This window comes from Lathamus discolor, chromosome 3 (assembly GCF_037157495.1).
Source record: "Lathamus discolor isolate bLatDis1 chromosome 3, bLatDis1.hap1, whole genome shotgun sequence".
Lineage (NCBI taxonomy): Eukaryota > Metazoa > Chordata > Aves > Psittaciformes > Psittacidae > Lathamus > Lathamus discolor.
In genome coordinates, this window is record NC_088886.1 from 22,990,094 (window position 1) to 23,009,146 (window position 19,053).

Consider the following 19,053-nt stretch of genomic DNA (forward strand, 5'->3'; position numbering starts at 1 on the left):
CCAAAGAACAGAAACCGCTCCTGTTTGTATTTCAAAGTCCTCATTTATTTCTGACATTGAATTTGGACCCATAGCTGAGCAACAAAGACAGAATAATACCAGGAGGAATCTGAAGTTGAAAAAATCTGGGATCCCTGCCTCTACCCTATCCTGTTCCTCCACCATCCCAAAACCTTCGAACCCACAGCTGCATTTCCTGCGTTTCCAGCCCTTTCAGACTGACCCATTTCCCTGTAGCTGTGCCAGACCCAGGGTGTTGTGTTGCCTCTACAACAGAAGAGGGGCTAACCCTCTTCTTGGCTATCCAGCTATTCTGGAACTGCCCTGCCAGCCTTGGCTCCTCGTTAGCCAGTGACGGGTCATGCTTAATGTGCATGTGAGGATGATGCGGTTGTCTTCACCAGAAGGGTGACCCACAGAAGCAAAAGCCCCTGTGTTATTCCCACCCTCCGGTGGTCACGGCCCGGCACGTGCTGTCGTTGCGGCGGGAAGCCTTGCTGCGTGCCAAGAGGTAGAGTTGGATGCCGGGAGCCGCTGTGCCTGTGAGCTGGCTCTGTGCCCTTCGAGGTGATGGCATTTCAGGGCCGTCTGGTGGAACTGTGCAGGTGGCAGCCCGCAGATCACGCTGGGATATAGTAACTTCTCGTGGCTTCCAGCAGGATGAGACATAGTTGAGCAGATGCTCTAGTGGAAAAGGATGGTATTTACTGACTTAGTCAAGATATTTTTTCCAGTTACAGACTTTGTTTTCAGGGAGGAGTACTGGCTGGATGGGAAGCATGGACTGTTGCCCAGATTGGATCCAGACAGCTTTGCTGCTGCTAACTTTGGTCTTCCTGCCTGCCTGCCCTTAATGTGAGAGGATATTTAAAACCTGGTATCACTATTTGGAGAATGGAAGGAGACTCTAAAAGCACTGCAGTTAGGCTGAGTCTCAGAATAATGGAAATACAATGACTTTCTGGGCTGGAGGTGGGAAAGATGGTGCATAAAGTTTGCGCAAAAGGCTGTGTAAAATGCAGGCTGGGGCAAGGTGTTTGGTTACTACGACTGTCACCACATTTGGCATTCATCTGTCTCCTTTGGGTACTTGGTGCAGAGGTGCCAAGGTATGGGCAGGCCCAAAGTGTAAATTAGCCTTTTGCCTGATAACGTAGACATTCAAGACTCATGTAGCACATGCATCTATGCCAAGACTTACTTTTTCTGTGCATGAACAGGGAGGTTAAGTCCAAATCCTTCTGTGAGCAGCAAGATGATTTCTAAATTGCAGTGGTGAGAAAAACCAACCCACCACTCAAATTTCTGAGCAGTGGTACCCTATATTGCAAAGGCATGGCAAGCATTTCCTATCACTGCCTCCAACAGCATCTGTAGGGCTGTGGGAATTGTTGCTGTCCTGGTCCTTCCTCCTGCATTGACTGTGAAGTGCTCAGCTGAGCAGTTCTGCACCAGTTGCTACGAAGTGCCTGTGAATGATGGAGATGTCCTTTAGTAATTTTTCACCTAATCTGATTTATGGAGGAAGAAGGAACTTTCCCACATTCATTCATTTTTTGCAGAAAGGCAGAGTTACTGGCTGTCATTACCAGCCACAGAGCCGGTGGACCCGAGTTTGGGTCTTGCACCCTCTTCTTCCAAAAGTAGAAGAGGGGATCCTGACCAACGGAACATCATGTCTTTCCCATTGCAGGTTGTGGGCCCCTCAGAGGAGGAGATGTGACCTGGTGGTCTCTGCTGTTGATGTCAAAAGCAAAAGCCATCCTAAAACCAACCTTCCTGTGGCTGTCCAGAGCTGTCAGGGTGGCCTGGCTAGGTCTTTGAAAGCTGAAGATGACCAAAGCTGCAGTTATTTAGGGATGCACTTCTTCCCATAAGTAAAATCTTGCTATTTTTATGGGTCCAAGTTAAAATCACTCCTAAAAAGGCTTGTGAAGAGTGAAAGAGGGGGGGACTTTGGCTGCAGAAAGATCATCCTGTGACCGCTTGTGTGGGTGAATGGTTTTGTGAGCAACTTTGCCTCCCTCGGCAGTGATATAAACTCATGTCTTGAACTTCTTCAGAATGTGCAAAGACCGAAGCGGGTGGTAGAAGGTGTCCTATCTTACACTCGAACATGAAAGCTAACTGCTAGCGGCAGCTAACTCAGTACGAGGGGAGCAGGATGATCTAGATCTTCCCTTCTTTGCTTTCCCATCAGCCAGGAGTGCTGCCATTCCCAGCTCAGCAGTGGGATTTGCCAGAGGCAGCAGCCGGTGGGTGGTCACGTATCGCTCTGTGTGCTAGAGGTGGTGGGCATCACCTCGGGTGGCTGCGTGGGGACACCCAATGCCTCACTCTAGGCTTGGGGAGTTGGGGAGCCTGGGGTAATTAAATTAGGTTGTACTGTACATAGCCCTCATTAGACAAGTCCCCTCAGGAGATAAGAGTAGAATAATAATGACACTTATGATGGGTTCAGAGGTGACCGGTTCAATGTCGTCATTTGAGGTCTCTCTTGTCTTCTTGCCCATAAAACTCAGCTGCGTTGGGCGGTTCAGCAGGAGGACCATGCTGGTCTCGGGCTGGACTTAATGGGGTCTTTTCTGCAGGACCCCCCCTCCAAAGACAAGTGAAAAGCCCCTTCCCTCGAGCAGGTGCCGGCTGGGAACACCCTGTGCTAGTGGCAATGGTGACTACACCTCCGTGCTGATAGCCCGTGGGTTCGGGAAGCTCTCGCGGAGGAGGCTGTGGCGGCTCACCAGGTAGCTCTGCAGGGTGCCCATGTTGATGGGCGGCCCCATCTCCTTGTAGCATGCAGGGGTGTAGGTGACCCTCTCACCCCCGTTGCGCACCATGTCGGCAGTCCGGATGTAAAAGGGGGAGCCGTAGGGGGAGCAGGTCGGGCAGTAGTTGTGAGCCCCGTGCTGGTTGAGCTCACTGGTGGGGGGCACAGGGCTTCCCTGGCCGTCCACCATGTGGGAGCTGCAGGCGTTGCACATGCCGAGGTGCGAGTGTGTGGGAAGGTCTGGCTCTTCCTCTTCGTCCTCCTCCTCCTCCTCTTCCTCATCAGAGCCATCTTTCTTGCAGCAATAGTACTGCATGAAAGGGAAAGGGTTGTATTAGGGGAAGCAGAGCAGCTGAATGCGTCTTAACAGCCTGCCCTGCCACATCCCTCCCCCTCATCCCCCTGGCAGAGAAACCCTCTGCTGGCCTCTTGCTGATCTGCTCCACTGGTACCTGGTCCTGCAAAGCAGAAGCTGGACAAACCCAGACCTGAGCATTCTGCAGCAGGCAGCTGCTGGGAACTCGTCCTCCCCTCCCAGTGAGGTTTGCAAGAGGAAGGTATTTTACTATGCCAGTTGAAAACTCCTCCAAGTAACTGCTGTGCTTTTCATCACAGTGCTGCATGGCACAGACTTTACATTAACTTTTAAAGAGCAGGAGGTTGTGGCTAGCTGTTGTGGAAAGCCTCCTCATTTCATTTACAGTGCGAAAAAAAAACCCAACACAAGAAATCGCAGCCTGGTATTGCAACCCCAGCCAAGCCTACACCTAAATTAGCAAGCACTGCAGAGCCTCAGAAGCCTTAGGGGAGTCTCCTGACACTGGGATGAGGAATGGACATAACTGCAGTACCTGGGGGAAATGGTATTTCAACTTCCTGTCCATCGCAGGCAATAAACGCCCTTTGAGACCTCTCCTGCAGCATCAGTTCAGTCTCAGGAGCAATGCCACTGCTGGGGTTTGTGGCAAGATGGGGACAGCCGCAGCACTCACCTGTAGCCTACAGTAGCAGAGCACAGCAATGATGCACAGTAGGATCACTGTCGCTAGGATTCCCCCGGTGATAACAACAGTTCCTGCTGTCATCCGACCGATTCTCCATCAAACTCTGCAAGGCAGGGCCACGGGGACATGCGTCACCCCAGAAGATGAAAGTCATCTACCATGGCTTCATCATCATATCACAGACATGACACTCATGAGGCATCCCAAAACATCACATTCTTATTCCTCCCGCCCCAACCAAAAAACTATCAATCACCTAACATCATTCTCCTCTTAGCAAGAGGACACGTGAGATGCAGCCTCACGGCCCCTCGCTGTTATCACTGCCTCTGGCTTGGGGTCTTTGGGAAGCACCCGCGGTCCACCCACAGAACCCCCTCCCTTGCTGAGCTGAAAGGAATGATTTCCATCCTGTCGCAGAAAATACAGCTCCTGCTTTAAAACCCAGAAGCAAACCTGGGTTTCCACCAGGAAAAGCCAGAGGGGAGGCTTTGAACATTACAACTGTGGCAATCTGAGCTGAAAAAACACACCCCGGCTGCCTGCCAGGCACCAATGGGTCTAACATGGGCTTGGCATGAGCCAAGCAGCAACCACCACCATCCCTGTGCCATAGCACCTGGGGGCTACTTACGTTCAGGAACGGAGGCGTTAGACCTGTCAGAAGTGGAGGGAGAGGTTAGTGGTGGCCTGACAGTGCCCCTTCACCTGCCCGTGTTTCCCTGCTTCCCGAGAATTTGTCTTGATTTGGGACCTGCGGGAAGGAAGCACTGCTTCACCCCGTGTCCCGTGGGGATGGGGCTCAGCATGTGCCCCTGGGACCCCGCGTGGTGCAAAAATATTTTTGGGTCCTGCAGATGATAATGATGGTAAGTATTATGATTGTTTTCTTTAATTTGGAGCAGGGAAAGGAGGCATTTCCCGACCTCAGAGATACACTCCACAGGACAAGGCTGTGCCATCAGCAGCTCGTGAATCACGCAGCTTCACAGGGCAAAGGCCTCGCTTAGTCAGCACTTTGCCTTTTCCTCTTTAAAATGAATTACAGGGGAGGCAGATGCATCACCGTGCAAGCAGCTGATGTTTTAGGTGCCGCTGGGAAACGGGCTCTCGCCAGCACCCCCCTGCCACCCCGCAGGCACCTACCAGGGAAAATGACAGGCAGGGCGTCACGGACACACTGGCCCCGGGACAGGCGGCTGGCACAGGCAGCAGTGCATGGCCACAGGCAGACACTGGCAGACCTGGGAGAGAGGACAAGGAGAAAAACCCACCGTCAGCTCAAGGGGGCTGCCCAATGTCCCCATCTCCACTGGTGCCACCTCTGTTCCTGCAGCGGAGCTGGATAAATTGCTTGTTTTAGGGAGACCAGCAGAAAAGGTGGTGCTGCAAAGGTGGGTAAACCCAAACCGCCATGAAAGGACAATCCCACACCCAAACCCTGCAATTTCAGGGAAAGTGAGAAGCCTGCACCCCAGAAGTGGGTGCACCCATCGTCCCTGCCACCCCCACCCTCGGGCGATGCCTGGCACAACCACATTTCATTACTGGCCCTGCATCCCTCTGTGCTTTATCCAGAGCAAGGCTAATTGATAGGGCCCAAGTTCCAGCCGGTTGCAGCTGAAGAGATCTAATTACCCATTCACCACGCAGCCCTAATTGAGAGAGAGGTGGCAGCTTCCAAACAAGACCTGCCCGACTCTGCCCTGGCCCCTTGCTCTTGCATGTGCTGCTGGGCACCATGGGGACATGCCGTCCTCCCCAAATCACCCTCCTGCTCACCCTGCTGTGGCGATTTGCAGGATCCTGCCTGCCACAAATTGATTTTCAGCTCTTGGAAAGTTCCTGTACGAAGCCAGAAGGCGGGCACGCATTGGATTTCCTCCTCAAGCTGCTCTCACACACAAAACAAAGGGGGAAAAAAAAGCCCTAAGAAATCAATAGGTCCATACCCAGCAGAGCTAATAATAGACACCAACACACTCAGCTCCTACACCCTGTTATCAAAAAGCACCCTGAAACACTGCCAAGAGCGAGGGGCACTGGAGATGCAGGGGGGACACACCAGGGAGCCTTCAATGGAGTTATCGCCTCCCCAAGTGCCATCCTTAACAGGGAAAAGCTGATGGTGGGCAGCTGGAAAAGGCAGACATTGACCTTCAGTGACCCCCAAGAGGGACCCGCTGTGAGCTGGGCAGTGATGGATGATGCAAGCAGCCGTTCGAATGCAGAAAACTTCATTTCATGGGAGCTGTGATTTGATTTAGAGCTCAGGGAGCAGCATCCAATTAGGCCAAGGTTTGGAGTGAACAGGCAGCCTTGGAGAACAGCCCTGGGCAGGGAGGGACCGGCCCTGGGGACTCTTTGGTCACCTCTGAGAGCCACATGTCTGATCAGCACTGCCTCGAGGAGGGCCAGGCTTCCACGTGCCCCACGTCCGGCATTTCCATTTCTGGGGCTGCCAGGGTCAGTGTTTCACTGGCCCTGCTCAGGAGCAAGGCTCTTCCTTATTAAAATAGGGACTGCTAAAAAGAAAAATAAGCAGAAATAAAAACAAACAGGAAGAGAAGCATCGCCTTTCCTCATCTCTTTGGCGGTGATGCTTTCAGAGAGGAGGAAGTTTCTACTCTCCTCCCCCCTCAAAATCCTGCTCACTAGCCGCCTAGCAGTTAATTTCTATTCTGTGCCTATAAAATTGCAGGGGGACACAGAAGCCCAGTTCCCTGGGGCACGGTCCCATTTCTCCTCTGGCTTAAAAAGGGAATTGGAGCTGTTTATATATTTAAATACCCCAGGCTGAGCAGATGCCTTGGCTTTTTCTCTGCTCACTTGAGCTTCCTGGGCAGCTCAGGAGAGGGGGCTATGACCAAAGGGCAAGCATGGAGACCCTATGGTGCACAAACCACTGCTGAATAAAATCAGGATTTATATAAGCCAGGCTGTGCTACTTTCCCTTCCCCTCACTGGCTTTTGGGAAGCGATTTGAGATGCTATGCAGTGGTGTCGCGCTGTCCCGATAGGGACAGGAGCAGGCACAGGGAGGGAACCCAGCCATATTGTACAACCCTGGGCCGGCGTGCAGAACTGCTTGCTGCAGAGATACATTTTCTTTAATTGATGTTGCCTTGCACCGCAAAGTTACGGCCTGAAAAGTGACTCTGGGAACGAGTGGCATCTCAGGCTTCTATATTTATTCCCCTCCAATGACGTCCACAGGAGATTTGCAGAGTTTGCAAGTCAGTGGTGAGGTTTTTGCCAGCCACCAGCACTCTCAGCCCAGCTGAGAATCTCCCGTCCTTCCTCACCCTGTGTGTCCCAGCTCACCCCTGCCATCCAGCAAGGGTCAAACGCTACCATGAGAGCTGGGGAGCAGGTCCTGGGCTGGGGCAGGGCAGAGCTATCTGCCGTGAGCACCGTGCTGAACCTCGCTGGTGAGTCCTGCCCCAGCCCGGGCTCTGCTCTCCCGGTGTTGCTCTGCAGCTCACGGGCTAATTCAATGAAATGTCTGCCTGCTGAATTAGCCCCGCCGCTGCCTTACCAGAATCATCTCCCAGGGCCTAATTGGAAAAAACAGCAGCAGGGGCTGCCTTTTCAAAACAGATTATGGCAGCAAACAACAGGGCACGGGCTCAGTGCGGTGGGATTTGGGTGGATTAACCCGCGGCTGCAGACCTTGGTGAGGTGGGACAACATGGGGCAGGATGGGAGCACAGGCTGGGTCGAGGCCTGGCAAACTCATCGCATGTCAGCTGCTTTGTGCTGCAAGGTATAACGGGACAAGGCAAGTCCTGGGAAGCAGAATGAATGAGATCCCCCTCCCAAACCGAGCCAAGCCCAAGTGAATTTCCCAGTGACCTTGGGATGCAAGAGGATGTGGGGGGCTGCACTCAGACAACAGCCCCCCAGCGTCTCCCCTCCAGCCCCAGCACTCACCGATGGGGCTTCTTGCCCAGGTCCCAAACCACTGGGTCACTTGGAAGCCTTTAAACTTTAAATTACAAACCACCAAGGCACTGCTGTCCACCCCGGCCCTGAGAACACTGATTGTGGGAAGCATTACAGACTGCTGCTTTGACTTACCCTTGCACATAAGCTTGCTTAAGCCCCATTACTTTCAGGGGGAAAGGGGGAGATGGGGCCAGCTCATTCTGACTTTTGGTGTGCTGTTAATAAATACATTAAGGAAAAAGCATCTTTGAGGCATGAAAATCAACAGTGACACTGGGTGACTGGAGCAGCCCTGCTCCCTCCTGCAGCAGTAACACCTCCCAGGCCAGCACCGAGCTTCATGGAGATTTCTGCCCAAGTTATAATTGAAGTTGGACCAGTCTGCAGACAGAAATCACAGCAGCACTTGGGAAAACGGATATCCACCTGCTGCAGAGAACACCAAGAAAGGCTTTTCCTGGCAGAAAGGGTGTTTCGTGTGACCTGTTTCCTACCGGAGACTTTTCTGTGCTGTGGGCCCTTTGGTGCCTCAAGCCCATCAGTTTTGCAAGGGAAACCACAGCAAACACCCTGTCCCAGGTGTCACAAGGACAGCCAGCCTGCAGAGGTAACACTGTCCCACCACTGACGCTGCGGTGATTTGCACTCAGTCATCAAAACCAAACACCCCGTGCCCTGCCACATGCTGCCCTTGCTTTTCCTTCACCAGCTCCCTGGGGCTTCCTGCCACGTCCTCCCAGCCCTGCCTCTCTCCAGGTAAGGGATGGGACAGAAGAAATGCCAACGGGGTATTGAAACCAGACCTTTCCTTCAAAACTGTTGTGGAAAAGGCAAGATACTAACTGAAATTAACACAGATCAAACCATTTCCAGGGTGGAAGCTGCCAGCCAGACCCCAGATCCTGGGTGGGCACTCAAGACTCCATTTCTGCTGCTAATGCTGTGCTCCCAATCCACCAAGCCCAGCAGATCCCTTCTCCTGGCTGTCAAACTCTGCCAAACCCACCTTCTTTCCAGCCCAGCTTCACTCCCCCCAACACTGGGCCTCATCCTGCCTTGCACGAGCACAAGAGACCTTCCCCACCAGCGGCAATTGCCTTTACAGCCACGTAGGACCAAGCATCCCCTGCCATCTCTGACTGTAGCACTGCCTGGGGTGTGAAGTCCCAGCATGTTTTGTACCCAGCTGGCACATCCACATCCCTGTCCCAGGAAGACCTCCGAGCATCTCACAGACTTTTGGTGGAAGGACAGCTTTGTAGCCTAGGATGTCTCAGGCGCAGACTGAGTACACAAGTATCTCGTTACTCTGGCATTTCAGCTGCCCTTTATACCCTTAAGTAACTAGTCAGATCCTGTGTTACCTGCCTGCATGGATTAACTGGACCCATGCACAGAGATGGAGCGACACAGAAGGAGCCATCACCCCCTTCTGTCCCCACCAAGCACACACACCGATGTGATACTGCAAAGCATGGCCAGGGCTACACCTGGATCTAGGCAATTACCTATATAATTACAACCCTTTGCAGTCCCTCCTAATTGCAGGATGGCCTAAAACCCAGTGCAGGGAAATGACACCTCCCTCCTCATCCCCACCATCTCCTACACGCTGCATTTTCTTGGCCAGCTCCAGCCCAGTGCAGCCCGGGAGCCATGGTGGTTGGTGCAGCCCTGGACACAGGGAAGGAGTCAGACAGGGGCAGCACATGGTGGGATGCAGGATGGAAACGTCCCTTGCCTGACCCACATGGCTCATCTCCTGCTGCTGTGCCTGAGGTCCTGCTTGGGCCTGCTCCCAGCAAAACACATGTGCCAGGGAACCGCTCCACTGTGGTCCCAAAATAACCAGGGACAAAACTGGTGGCATCAAGCCAAGTCACACAAAGAAGGGCTTTTGAGATTACCCCACACATCGATCCCCACAGGCTCCATGGAGCAAGCCAACCCCTGGCCAGCCGACCCCTGCTGTGTGCACCATCCCTCCCAGTACCCAAATATCCGCTGCGATGAGCAGCTGTGGCAGCAGCAACCACACGGAGAGCAGAGCGATGCTGTGAAGAGCCAGTGCTGGGTGTGCCCCAGGTGAGACTGACCTTTGCCAAAAAGAGCATTTTGCAGCACGAGTGCTAAAGGCTCAGGACCATGCCTATGGCCACAGCCAGCAGAGAGCTGAAGCCCAAGCTGGATCCTGATGTACCATGGGTACCATGTGAACACAGCCCTGGAGTGCAAGGACTTGGGTCTGATTTACTCCCCATGCTGCGCCTAGATCCCCTGCCACAGCATGGCCTGAGTTTTCACTGTGTACAGCACAAGCGATGGATCCTCGTGAGCATGAAAAGGAGCAGGAAGGGTTATTTCCTTCACCCCGATGTCACCCTTGTTGCTTGTACAAGCTTTTTGCACTGGTGTAGGTATCCCATGACGGATTCAACCCTGTGGTAAAGCACTAACACAGCATTAGCATTTCCCCTGCGTCAGCCAGCGTTCCCAGAACTTGCCCAGGAAAAGGCGAGAAGGCACCAGCAAAGCAAAATGGGCCAGCAGGGACCTCTTTAAAAGCTCTCAGCCCTCAGCTATTCCACACTCAGGTCTCAGGGTGGAGCAGATCCTGCTGGTCCCACAGCCTGGAGACCCTCCCTGGCAGTGTGGTGGAGCCAGCCCCCCTCCGAGGATGCTCTGCCCTTCATTCCCAGCACCCTCGCTGCTCCAAGAGGGAACCTTCACCTCCTCAGCACCCATTTATTTTCACACCAGCAGGCTCTTCCCACCAGGGCAAGGAGATGAAGGCCTTGGCCAGACCCCTCCTTTCCGCAGGGACTGCAAACATACCCCGTGGAGATAGGATCTTCTCCCCAGTTTGATTTTCTTGCTGTTCAACCACAGGAAGGCACATGCTCTGCTCTCCAGTGGGGCTAATCCCTCCAGGGGACTCAGTGACCCAAAACATATCTTCATCCCGGGTGCATACGGGAAGAGGAGCATGCATCCCAGCAGAAGCATTGTGCAACACAGTCCAGAGCATCCCCAACAAAATCCGATCGAGCACAGCAGTGAGTTTCTCACTAAAGACTTTTTTCTCACCAGCTTTCTTTGCATCAACCCCCAGGACAGCTTCTTCTCCAAGGCTTCACTTTGTTATCTCCCTCCTTGCCCCGGACGTTGGTGCCGTCGCGCCTTTTTCTCCTCATTTCCATCATTCCCACAAAAATCCTCTGCCCAGCTTCCAAATCCCCACCCAGCTCTGCCCTTGCTGCCCTGTCCCAGTTCCTCCCAGCCCGGTGTATGAAACACGACTTGTGCAAAACCTTTCCATGTAGCAGTAAGCTCTGCTCGTGGAAGCAAAGCTGGGGGAAAAGCTCTGGCCGAGCTGGAGCCTCTGTAACCCCATCAGCTTCCACGCCGCTCCCCAGCACAGCACACTTGGGCACTGCCACCCAAGCTGTGCCTGCGCGGCTCTGTCGTGCCTCGACGTCACCCAACTTCTCTGTCTTGCCAATATAAAGCAACTTCTGCTGCTCAACCCCTGGTTTTAACTCGTGCCCTCCTGCAGCCTGGATAATAATATGGGGCCGGCGGCTGACACAGCGACTGTGTTTGAGGGATGCTGCTCCCTGGGGACAAGCAGTGGACGTCCCCCCGTGTCCTGCTGGCATCTGCCCTCCCGCCTGCAAGCGTGCCAGCAGGACAGCCACTGGGGAGGGATTAGATTAGCAAAGACATCCTTAGGGATAACCGGATCATTTACCAGTTAGGTGGAGTGAGGGAAGACGAGCCTTGAGCCTGCCCATGAGGAGAAAGGCCACCAACATCCCTCTTGGCTCACAAGCTCTCTTGAAATCCCATTTACAGCTAGGAAAACTATATGGATGTCTGTCAGTGATGCACCACACTTTCCTGTTTCAGTGCTCACCTCATATACATCCCTCCCAAGCCACAGGGCCTGCTGAGATCTCCCCCAGCTACCCATCAGATCCAGATATGGGTTAAAAGGAACACAGCCATCAGCATCTTTAACAACCTAGGAGCCAAAATCTGGGATTTGTTACACCTCTGACTACTTCCAGTGGGCAAGTGCCTTTCAGCATCAGGGAGCAGATAACCCTCAGACCACTGCTCCTCCAAAAGAACCCGAACCCTAGCGCTGGCTATAATTTAATCCCACTCCTGCAGTAGCTGCAAACCTGCTTGGGAAAAATCCTCTTTTTCATGGGGAAGGGAGATGAAGGGTGCCGGGCCCAGCCCTGGGAAGGAGGGCGCGTGGAAGTGCAGCCTCTTCCTCCGCATGATGCAAGACCTGCAGCTCCGACTGTCAGCATCCCCCCGGCATGTTTGCTTGGAGTAGAAACAGAGATTTATTTTAATGACTCATTAAAGCCTAATTGCATTCAGGCAGCAATACAGAGAGAGGAGCCTCCCACGTGCGGCAGTACTACAGTCAGGAGGGCTCTCAACGCCTCCCCGAAAGCACAAGGCAGACAGACTGTCTCTTTTTGGTGGGGCCAGACAGCAGGGCCAGCTGCTGGCTCTGGAGCAGTGTAGCTTCATGGTCGGGTTCCAAAAAACAACCCAGAAATGTCTCTGTTCTTCTCCTCCTTCGCCTCCATCTGCCTGACACGATGGCTGTCACTGGCTGCTCATCCCTGAGCTCCACGAAGGAGACATGACCTGCCCCAGAGCTTTGGTGCCCATCTCCAGAGCCTCAGGCCAGCAGCTATTTTATCTCCCAGCCTTAATGACCCATGTGTTTTTAACTCCCCTTTTAGGACCTCACAGCAGGAGCAGGTTGCTCAGCAGGTTAGGACTTGTGTGGGACCACAGGCTGCCCTGGCAGAGAGCTGGAGGTGGCATGGGGAAGGGATGAGCTTCTCCTCCCATCTCAGGGACACCCTGGGTTGGGGAGAACAAACTGGGCATATTAAAATACACCCAGCTTGGAAGGGGACCACCCAAAACCCAACCGCCTGTAGTGCAGGTACACCACTGCCTCGACACCACCCATGAGGAGCTATGGGGTCTGCCTCCTCTGCTTTTTTGGGTGGACCCAGCTGGATCTGCCCATGTACCTCATGCTTCCCAGTGGAATGCAGACCCAGTGACAGCCACAACACCCATGGGAGGGGAGCTTACAGCCGCCTTGACCCTTGGGGATCCCCATCCCCAGGATGCATGCTGGTAAGTCCATCCTGCCCTTCTCACCCACACAGCCAGAGAGATCAGTTGTTACTGACCTTTAGCTTTCTACCCCTAGAAAGCTGCTCCACACAGGAACAGGAAAGGCACGTGCCCCCTTTCTCACTCTGCAATTCAGATGCTCACAGTACTTGCAACAATCCTAATACAGTGCTGTAGGAAAGCAGCCCACCTGGTGACAGCCACCCCATGGGACAGGCACAGGTCCTCAGCCGCAGCTCTGCTTTCCAAGCCAACAACAATTCATCCCTCCAGGACAGCCCCTACAGATGGATATTGGACCACAGCCCTGTGAGCTGCACAGGGAAAACCAGAGCCATGCATTGCTCAGCATCCAACCGCAATCCCACTGTTTTGAGTAAATCCAAACAGGGTCATTCCAGGATCAAGTCCAGGAGTGAGTTTTCCACAAAGCCATAAGAAAATTTCACCCCCAGTCACTTTATGACACCACTCACAGTCCTTTTACTCACTGTATCCCAGCCAGGGGGAGGCGGCGCAATACAACCAGGCACGGAAGGGTCAGCTCTGCAGAGCTAAGCTGCTGGATTTCAGACCAGGCTTTTGTTTTCGGGTTATTTCTCACATGGTGGGGATACAGACTCCTCCACTGCTTGAGGTGCTCCTCCTCGCCCAGGCCGTGCTGCCTGCTCAGGCAGGAGCGAGGCCGGCCAGGGTGGTCACGCACACAGCATCACACGCGCCCAGTGAGAAGGAAAACCCACTGTGAAGTCTCTTAATGTCTCCCGCAAATGAAGTGTGAAACTCGCTTTCAAGAAAACAAGGGTAACAGAGCCTCAATAAATATTTCATCCCGGTGGGAAAGCAGCGACAGGGAAGGTCAGATGGGCAGAGAGGCCAGGAGGGATGGGGGGCAGAGGCTGGAGCGGGAGGAGGCAAAGAAAGGGGAGGTAGCTGGGGCAGGGAACAACAGGAGCACCACGGCCTGACCTTATTTCTGTCTGCCACTTGCCCTGGGGCCTACCCAGTTTGATGCATGGCCACAAAGCAGACCCTGGGAAAGGAAGCAAACCTCTGAATGCCCTGTCCTAATGCTTCCCAACAGACAGGCAGCCGCCTGGGTCTCCCGCTGCTCTGCGCACCCAAAATGCTCCCACATAAAATGGCTGGAGGATGCTGCGGGTTCTCCGGAGAGGAGGGCTTGCTGACTGGAAAAGCCTTTGCGCCTGATTTTCACCCTGTTAAAGGCATTTTGGGTGGGAGCAGAGCGGGGTGAGACTGCCTCGTCTCAGCAGGGCTTCGGCGCCAGCTGTTCTCAGGCCTGCGGTCGGGCTGAAACCCAGTGCTTTGGAAAGAGATGGGAGAGGATCCCACATCCCAGTGGAGATGGCGCGGGAAGGGGATCAGACTCACTGATCCAATGTTCACCATCATTTTGAGAACAGCAGCCTACTGCTGCTCTCCCCTCTTGGCTTTTCAACAGGTGAAAAAGCCTTTCCTAGGGAAAACAAAGCCAAAGTTAGAGCCCTTTGGACCCCATGGGACAACACCGAATGCCAACCAGCAGCCGCAGTAAACCCAGTACCCCCAAACCAGCATAACGGGGAAGCTGTTTTGACTTGGACAAGTGAGGGGCCAGGCTGGGAGAGGGCTAAAAAAAAGGTCCTGGTAGTACAGTCCTCTGTTGGGGTGGAATATTCCACCACACCTTAGAAAATCTCTCTGCTGGAGACACAATCAATAGCACACTTAACAAAATCCAGCTGAAAACACTAAATGTTTCCACATGCCCTTTTGGAGGGAATAAAATCCTCCAGGATAACCTTAGGAGAAAACAAATACCAGGCGAATAACCTGAGCACCGCTCTCCTTTAATTACCACGGCACGGTGAGAGATAAAACAGAGATCTTGAGAATAAACAAAAGGATTTGATTTCCTCCACTTCAGCAAAGCCAGCCACCATTTCCACTGAGAGGTTTGCTAGCGAGGCTGGGGATTTGTCAGGCCCTTGTGTCCTTGCTGAACGGCAAGGCTGTGGGCTCCCACCGACAGCAAGAGGCTGAGCCTAAGGCATAGGACTTTCCAGACTTTGCCTGAGTGTGCAGGAGTAGGGTTTAGAGACGGGCAAACTCAGTGCTACCCGCCCCAGCAGAGTTCGCTTAAAAACCCCAGCTCGGCGCGAAGTTGGACCACATAGCCCTGAGAAAATAAGTTAGGACCTTGCAGGGAGCCACAACCCCGGAGCTTTGCCTGGACAAGGCTGCGGCGCAGAGGCCCAGCACAGCCCCGGGATGCTGGGAGCATCCCACCCGGGCATCCCAACCTGGCCTGCCTGCAGCGCACCCGGCACCCGGGCTCCCCTTCCCACCGCAGCCCCAGATCCAAGTGAAAACCTCTCCCTTGCCGAGACCCCTCTGCGGGAGAAGAGGGCAGCGGGTGCCCGGGTCATACCTGGGTGACGGGGCGGGCGGCGGCGGAACCGGCTCCAGCGGCGGCGGTGGGGCACGGTGCGGGCCTGGAGGGGGCAGGACGGGCGGCCAGGAGGGGGCAGCGATGGTGGCAGCGGCGGTAATAGCAAATAATAGGAAGAAGAAGAGCCGCCGGATCGGAGGAGCGGGAGCGCCGAGGCGGGTCCGGCCGGCGGGCGGGCGGGAGCCGAGCGGGGAGGAGTTTGCCCGGGCCGGCGCTGCCGCCCCCCGCCCCGCCTGCTGCAGGGGAGGGCAGCCGCGGGCCGGACCCCCAACTCCGCGGCGGGGCAGCCAGGCTGGGGCCTCGGATCACGGCCCATCAGCGCCCGGGTCCCTGCCCCAGGGACGCGAAAACTGGGGTGCACCCACTCGGTCTCCCCCGGCTACACCCCCGTGCTGCAGCTCTGTCCGCGGGAGCACCCACTGGCAGCATCCCCATGGCACCTCCAGACTCCTGGGTACCCCCAGGGCATCCCCAAAGCCAAGCCCTGCACTATCAAACCTGCAGCCTCCCAAGCTCCCCCTGTCCTGTCAGTGTTCTCTGTGCTGCCGTCACCACTGACTCGGCCCCATACCAGGGGTTTGGAGGCTCCAGCTCCTGCTCCATCCATCCCACTATGTCCAGATAATGACACCCTTCTGGTTGCCAGCACAGGCAGGGATCTGGCGCTGCAAACAGGCAGGAAAAACATCCGTCACGCTGTTGTGAGAGCGATGAGCGGGGGGCGAGGATGCCAAGATTACCCCCTCCCCATGACTCTCTAAACAGAGCTGACCTTCAGCATACATCAGCTTCCCAGCGTGAGCCTGGCTGCACTACGGCACTGCCGGCTCTGCTGGAAGCCCAGCCCATCGCTCCACGGCCCCAAGCACATGCTGGCACTCGGGAGGCATGAACACATGCACATGGAAAGCTTTTGCCCCCAGTAAGTGTTTTCAGCTGCTGGGAAGCTTTAAAGCTCCAAACCAAGAGTTTAAGCTGGAGAAGGTACAGCTGGCATCATCTTCGGAAACAGAGCTGCTCACCTCTGCGAGTTAGGATAATAGAATCTCATGCCTTGTGCCCGAGCTGACCGCTGCATGTGTGAGGGTTACTGTGCAAGGAGAACATGTGTTTTTCTCGGTTTTTGGTCTCTATGGGGCATGAGAGCTACTGCAAAGCAGTGCAGCTTGGTGGGATTAATGTAAGAACTCTGCTACAGCAAGTCAGTCGAACAGTCCTGTGCCTGTTTCTCCTCTCCTAAGTAAAGGACACCACCAATACTTTTCCTCCCTGTAGAGCAAGCTCTAAAGCTGGGGAGAAAAAAAACACTCACCTTCTCCTCCGTCACCCTCGTCATCAGTCAGGGCATCCCGTTGTCCATGGATCGCTCTCCCCGTTATTCCAGCCCAGTCCTCACAGCTGCTTGCTGCCAGTGCCAGGAGCCCGACTCGCTGATTTCTCCCTAGGATCCAGTGGCAGAGCTGAGCCGGGAGGAAATAAACACTCGTTTGGATGCAAATGGCTTTGTGCCGTTAGCAAAAGGGCAGGATGAATTATGAAATGCAAAGGCGAGATAAGTGGATCCTGTCACACAGCACTTACCCTCCGTGCCGCAGGATCTAAGTGCCTGCCGGCTGCGGGCGCAAGGCTGCCTAGCGCACACGTACACCCGCACACAGCCCAGGCCGGGGGAAGCCTCCCTGTTTTCCTGCCGATAAAGAAATCTTCAGTACCCACTCCAGCACATCAGAGGGCTGGTAAATAGGCAGCAGCATTAAGAGAGAAAGGTGAGCATGCACAGTATTTCTGCAAAGGGTAGCGGAGGTGCATTTTCCCTTAGCTGGGCTTCAGAGATGCCGGAGGGATGCGAATTAGAGACATCCAGAAGAGTAGGAGGCCAGGAGAAGTGAGAAATTAATTTCCTGGGCTGCTCTGGGCAGGATGCAAGGAGGTGATGACAGCCCAGGATGCAGGGACAGACACTTCTCCCCTTGGAAAGCACTGCCAGGGCCACAGGAGGCATTATTATGGCTAATTCAGGAACTGACGTTTTGCTGTTTCCATGGATGGACACAGAAAAGAGTTTCTCTGGGATAAAGGAATCACTTGGCTAACATTGGGCTGAGATTGCCCAGATCCAGATCCTGCTCCTCCATCACCTCCATGGCTCCAGCCCAAAGCAGGTGGGTGCTGCAGAAGATCACGACAAAGGGAACGTGAAACAGCATCGCTCTGGCGAGCAGGGTTATCAGCTTGCGTGATTTTGCTGCTGGTCTGATTTTTCTCCCCAAGCCATGTTTCCTATTGTAATTTCATTATCTTCTAAAGCAGTGCACGGGCGAACAAACAGAGCACAAAAGGTGGAAGTCCCGCCTTTGTGGTGGCTGGGGAAAGCTCAGAAATGGGAGAGCCAGATGCTGCACCGTGGGGTAGAAAATTAAACCCGTAGTTGTTCTTTTCAGTCAGTGTGGTGGTAAATAAAACACAGTTTGGGAAGCCCAGCTGGGAGTGCTTGGGGTAGCGCTCCTGGTAAATCGAGCAGCAGTTTGATCCAAAATACCTTTTAAGTTCTTATTACAGTTTCTTCTGGGGCAAGGGCAACACAAAGCACCTGCAAAGCATCCCTGCCTTGCTGCCATCTCGGTGCCTGCCACCTCTGGGGTGCCACAAGCAGCTTGGAGCAGCTCAGCCTATTCAGGCCCTGGGTGCACAGGCACTCTGGCAGCACAGGGATAGTGAACCTGCCAGAAACTCACCCTCTGCAGCCCTCGGCCATTGCAGTACCCACATGTACAATTGACTTTAAAGCTCTTAAGTATTACAGCTAAACTCATACCAGCCTGGGAAGCTTGTGTAAGTTTTATAAGGTTCCTTCTTCCCAGCACCAAAAAGGATTTTAGTGACTAGTTTTAAAACATACCATAAAACACTTTTATTTCCTTCTGGCTTTCCTCTCTTGTAAAAAATCTAAGCCTACAAGCCTCACTACCACACACTGATACTCGACTCCCTTATTTGTTAGGATGAACCCTTGCAGCGATTCCCTGCGTAGGTCTTTCTTCAGCAACATTGACACATGGAAACCCTGCAAGACTTCCACATGTGTGCACACACAGGCACAGCCATGCTGCAGAGATGCAGCGTGCGTCTCAAGCCTGGCGCTTGCGCCTGCCTTGTGTTATTACATCTTATATCTGTGGACTTGAGCACATCAATAATTTCCTTCCTGTTCAGGCCAGCGTTTCCACTGGCCCAAAATGCTGATGCCGGAGGATGCTCAGGAGCTGAACCTGCCACTGCTGGCATGGAAATTTATCTTGCTCTACTCTGGAATTTGCTTTTATTTTCATTTTTAGCAGAGCCTGGGGCAGCTGTATCAATCATGAAAAGCCTGATAGTGAAAAACACCATCCCCACCAGCGTCCAGCCTGCTCCTCACAGGTTTGGAGTTTAGCTACCTTATACACTCAAGAACAGGGTTACTGGGCTTCAAATGGGGGCATTCACACATTGAAGGGGCCTTGGGAGTCAGGCAGAGCTTTCAGCACCCCTGTTTCTGGTTGGGTGTGTAGGAGCAGGCACAGAGCTGGTTACAGCATCAGATGTGATGCTGTAATGCCCTCACCTCAGGGCACATTCTGCCCTCCCAGTGAGGCCCTGGGAGCACACCCCACAGCCTCCCAAGCCTGCCTGGGGAGCGCAGAGTTAATGCACAGCCTTCCCCT

At 54.0% G+C, this 19,053-nt stretch overlaps 1 protein-coding gene across 3 annotated transcripts; it reads right to left on the reverse strand.

Moving 5' to 3' along the window:
• Window positions 1-23: 23 nt before the first annotated feature.
• On the reverse strand, window positions 24-15,513 carry LOC136011765 (protein FAM163A-like). 3 transcript variants are annotated; one of them, XM_065674064.1, is made up of 5 exons: window positions 15,329-15,513; window positions 4,918-5,015; window positions 4,406-4,428; window positions 3,760-3,874; window positions 24-3,077 (listed from the first exon to the last, which is right to left on the reverse strand). In XM_065674064.1, the coding sequence occupies exons 4-5, from the start codon at window positions 3,850-3,852 to the stop codon at window positions 2,676-2,678; spliced, it is 495 nt and encodes a 164-aa protein (XP_065530136.1). In that variant the 5' UTR covers window positions 3,853-3,874; window positions 4,406-4,428; window positions 4,918-5,015; window positions 15,329-15,513; the 3' UTR covers window positions 24-2,675. The 3 variants fall into 3 exon arrangements, with proteins under 3 accessions (XP_065530136.1, XP_065530138.1, XP_065530137.1); XM_065674066.1 differs by lacking the exon at window positions 15,329-15,513 and adding an exon at window positions 11,907-11,932; XM_065674065.1 differs by lacking the exon at window positions 4,406-4,428.
• Between the last annotated feature and the right edge of the window lie 3,540 nt (window positions 15,514-19,053).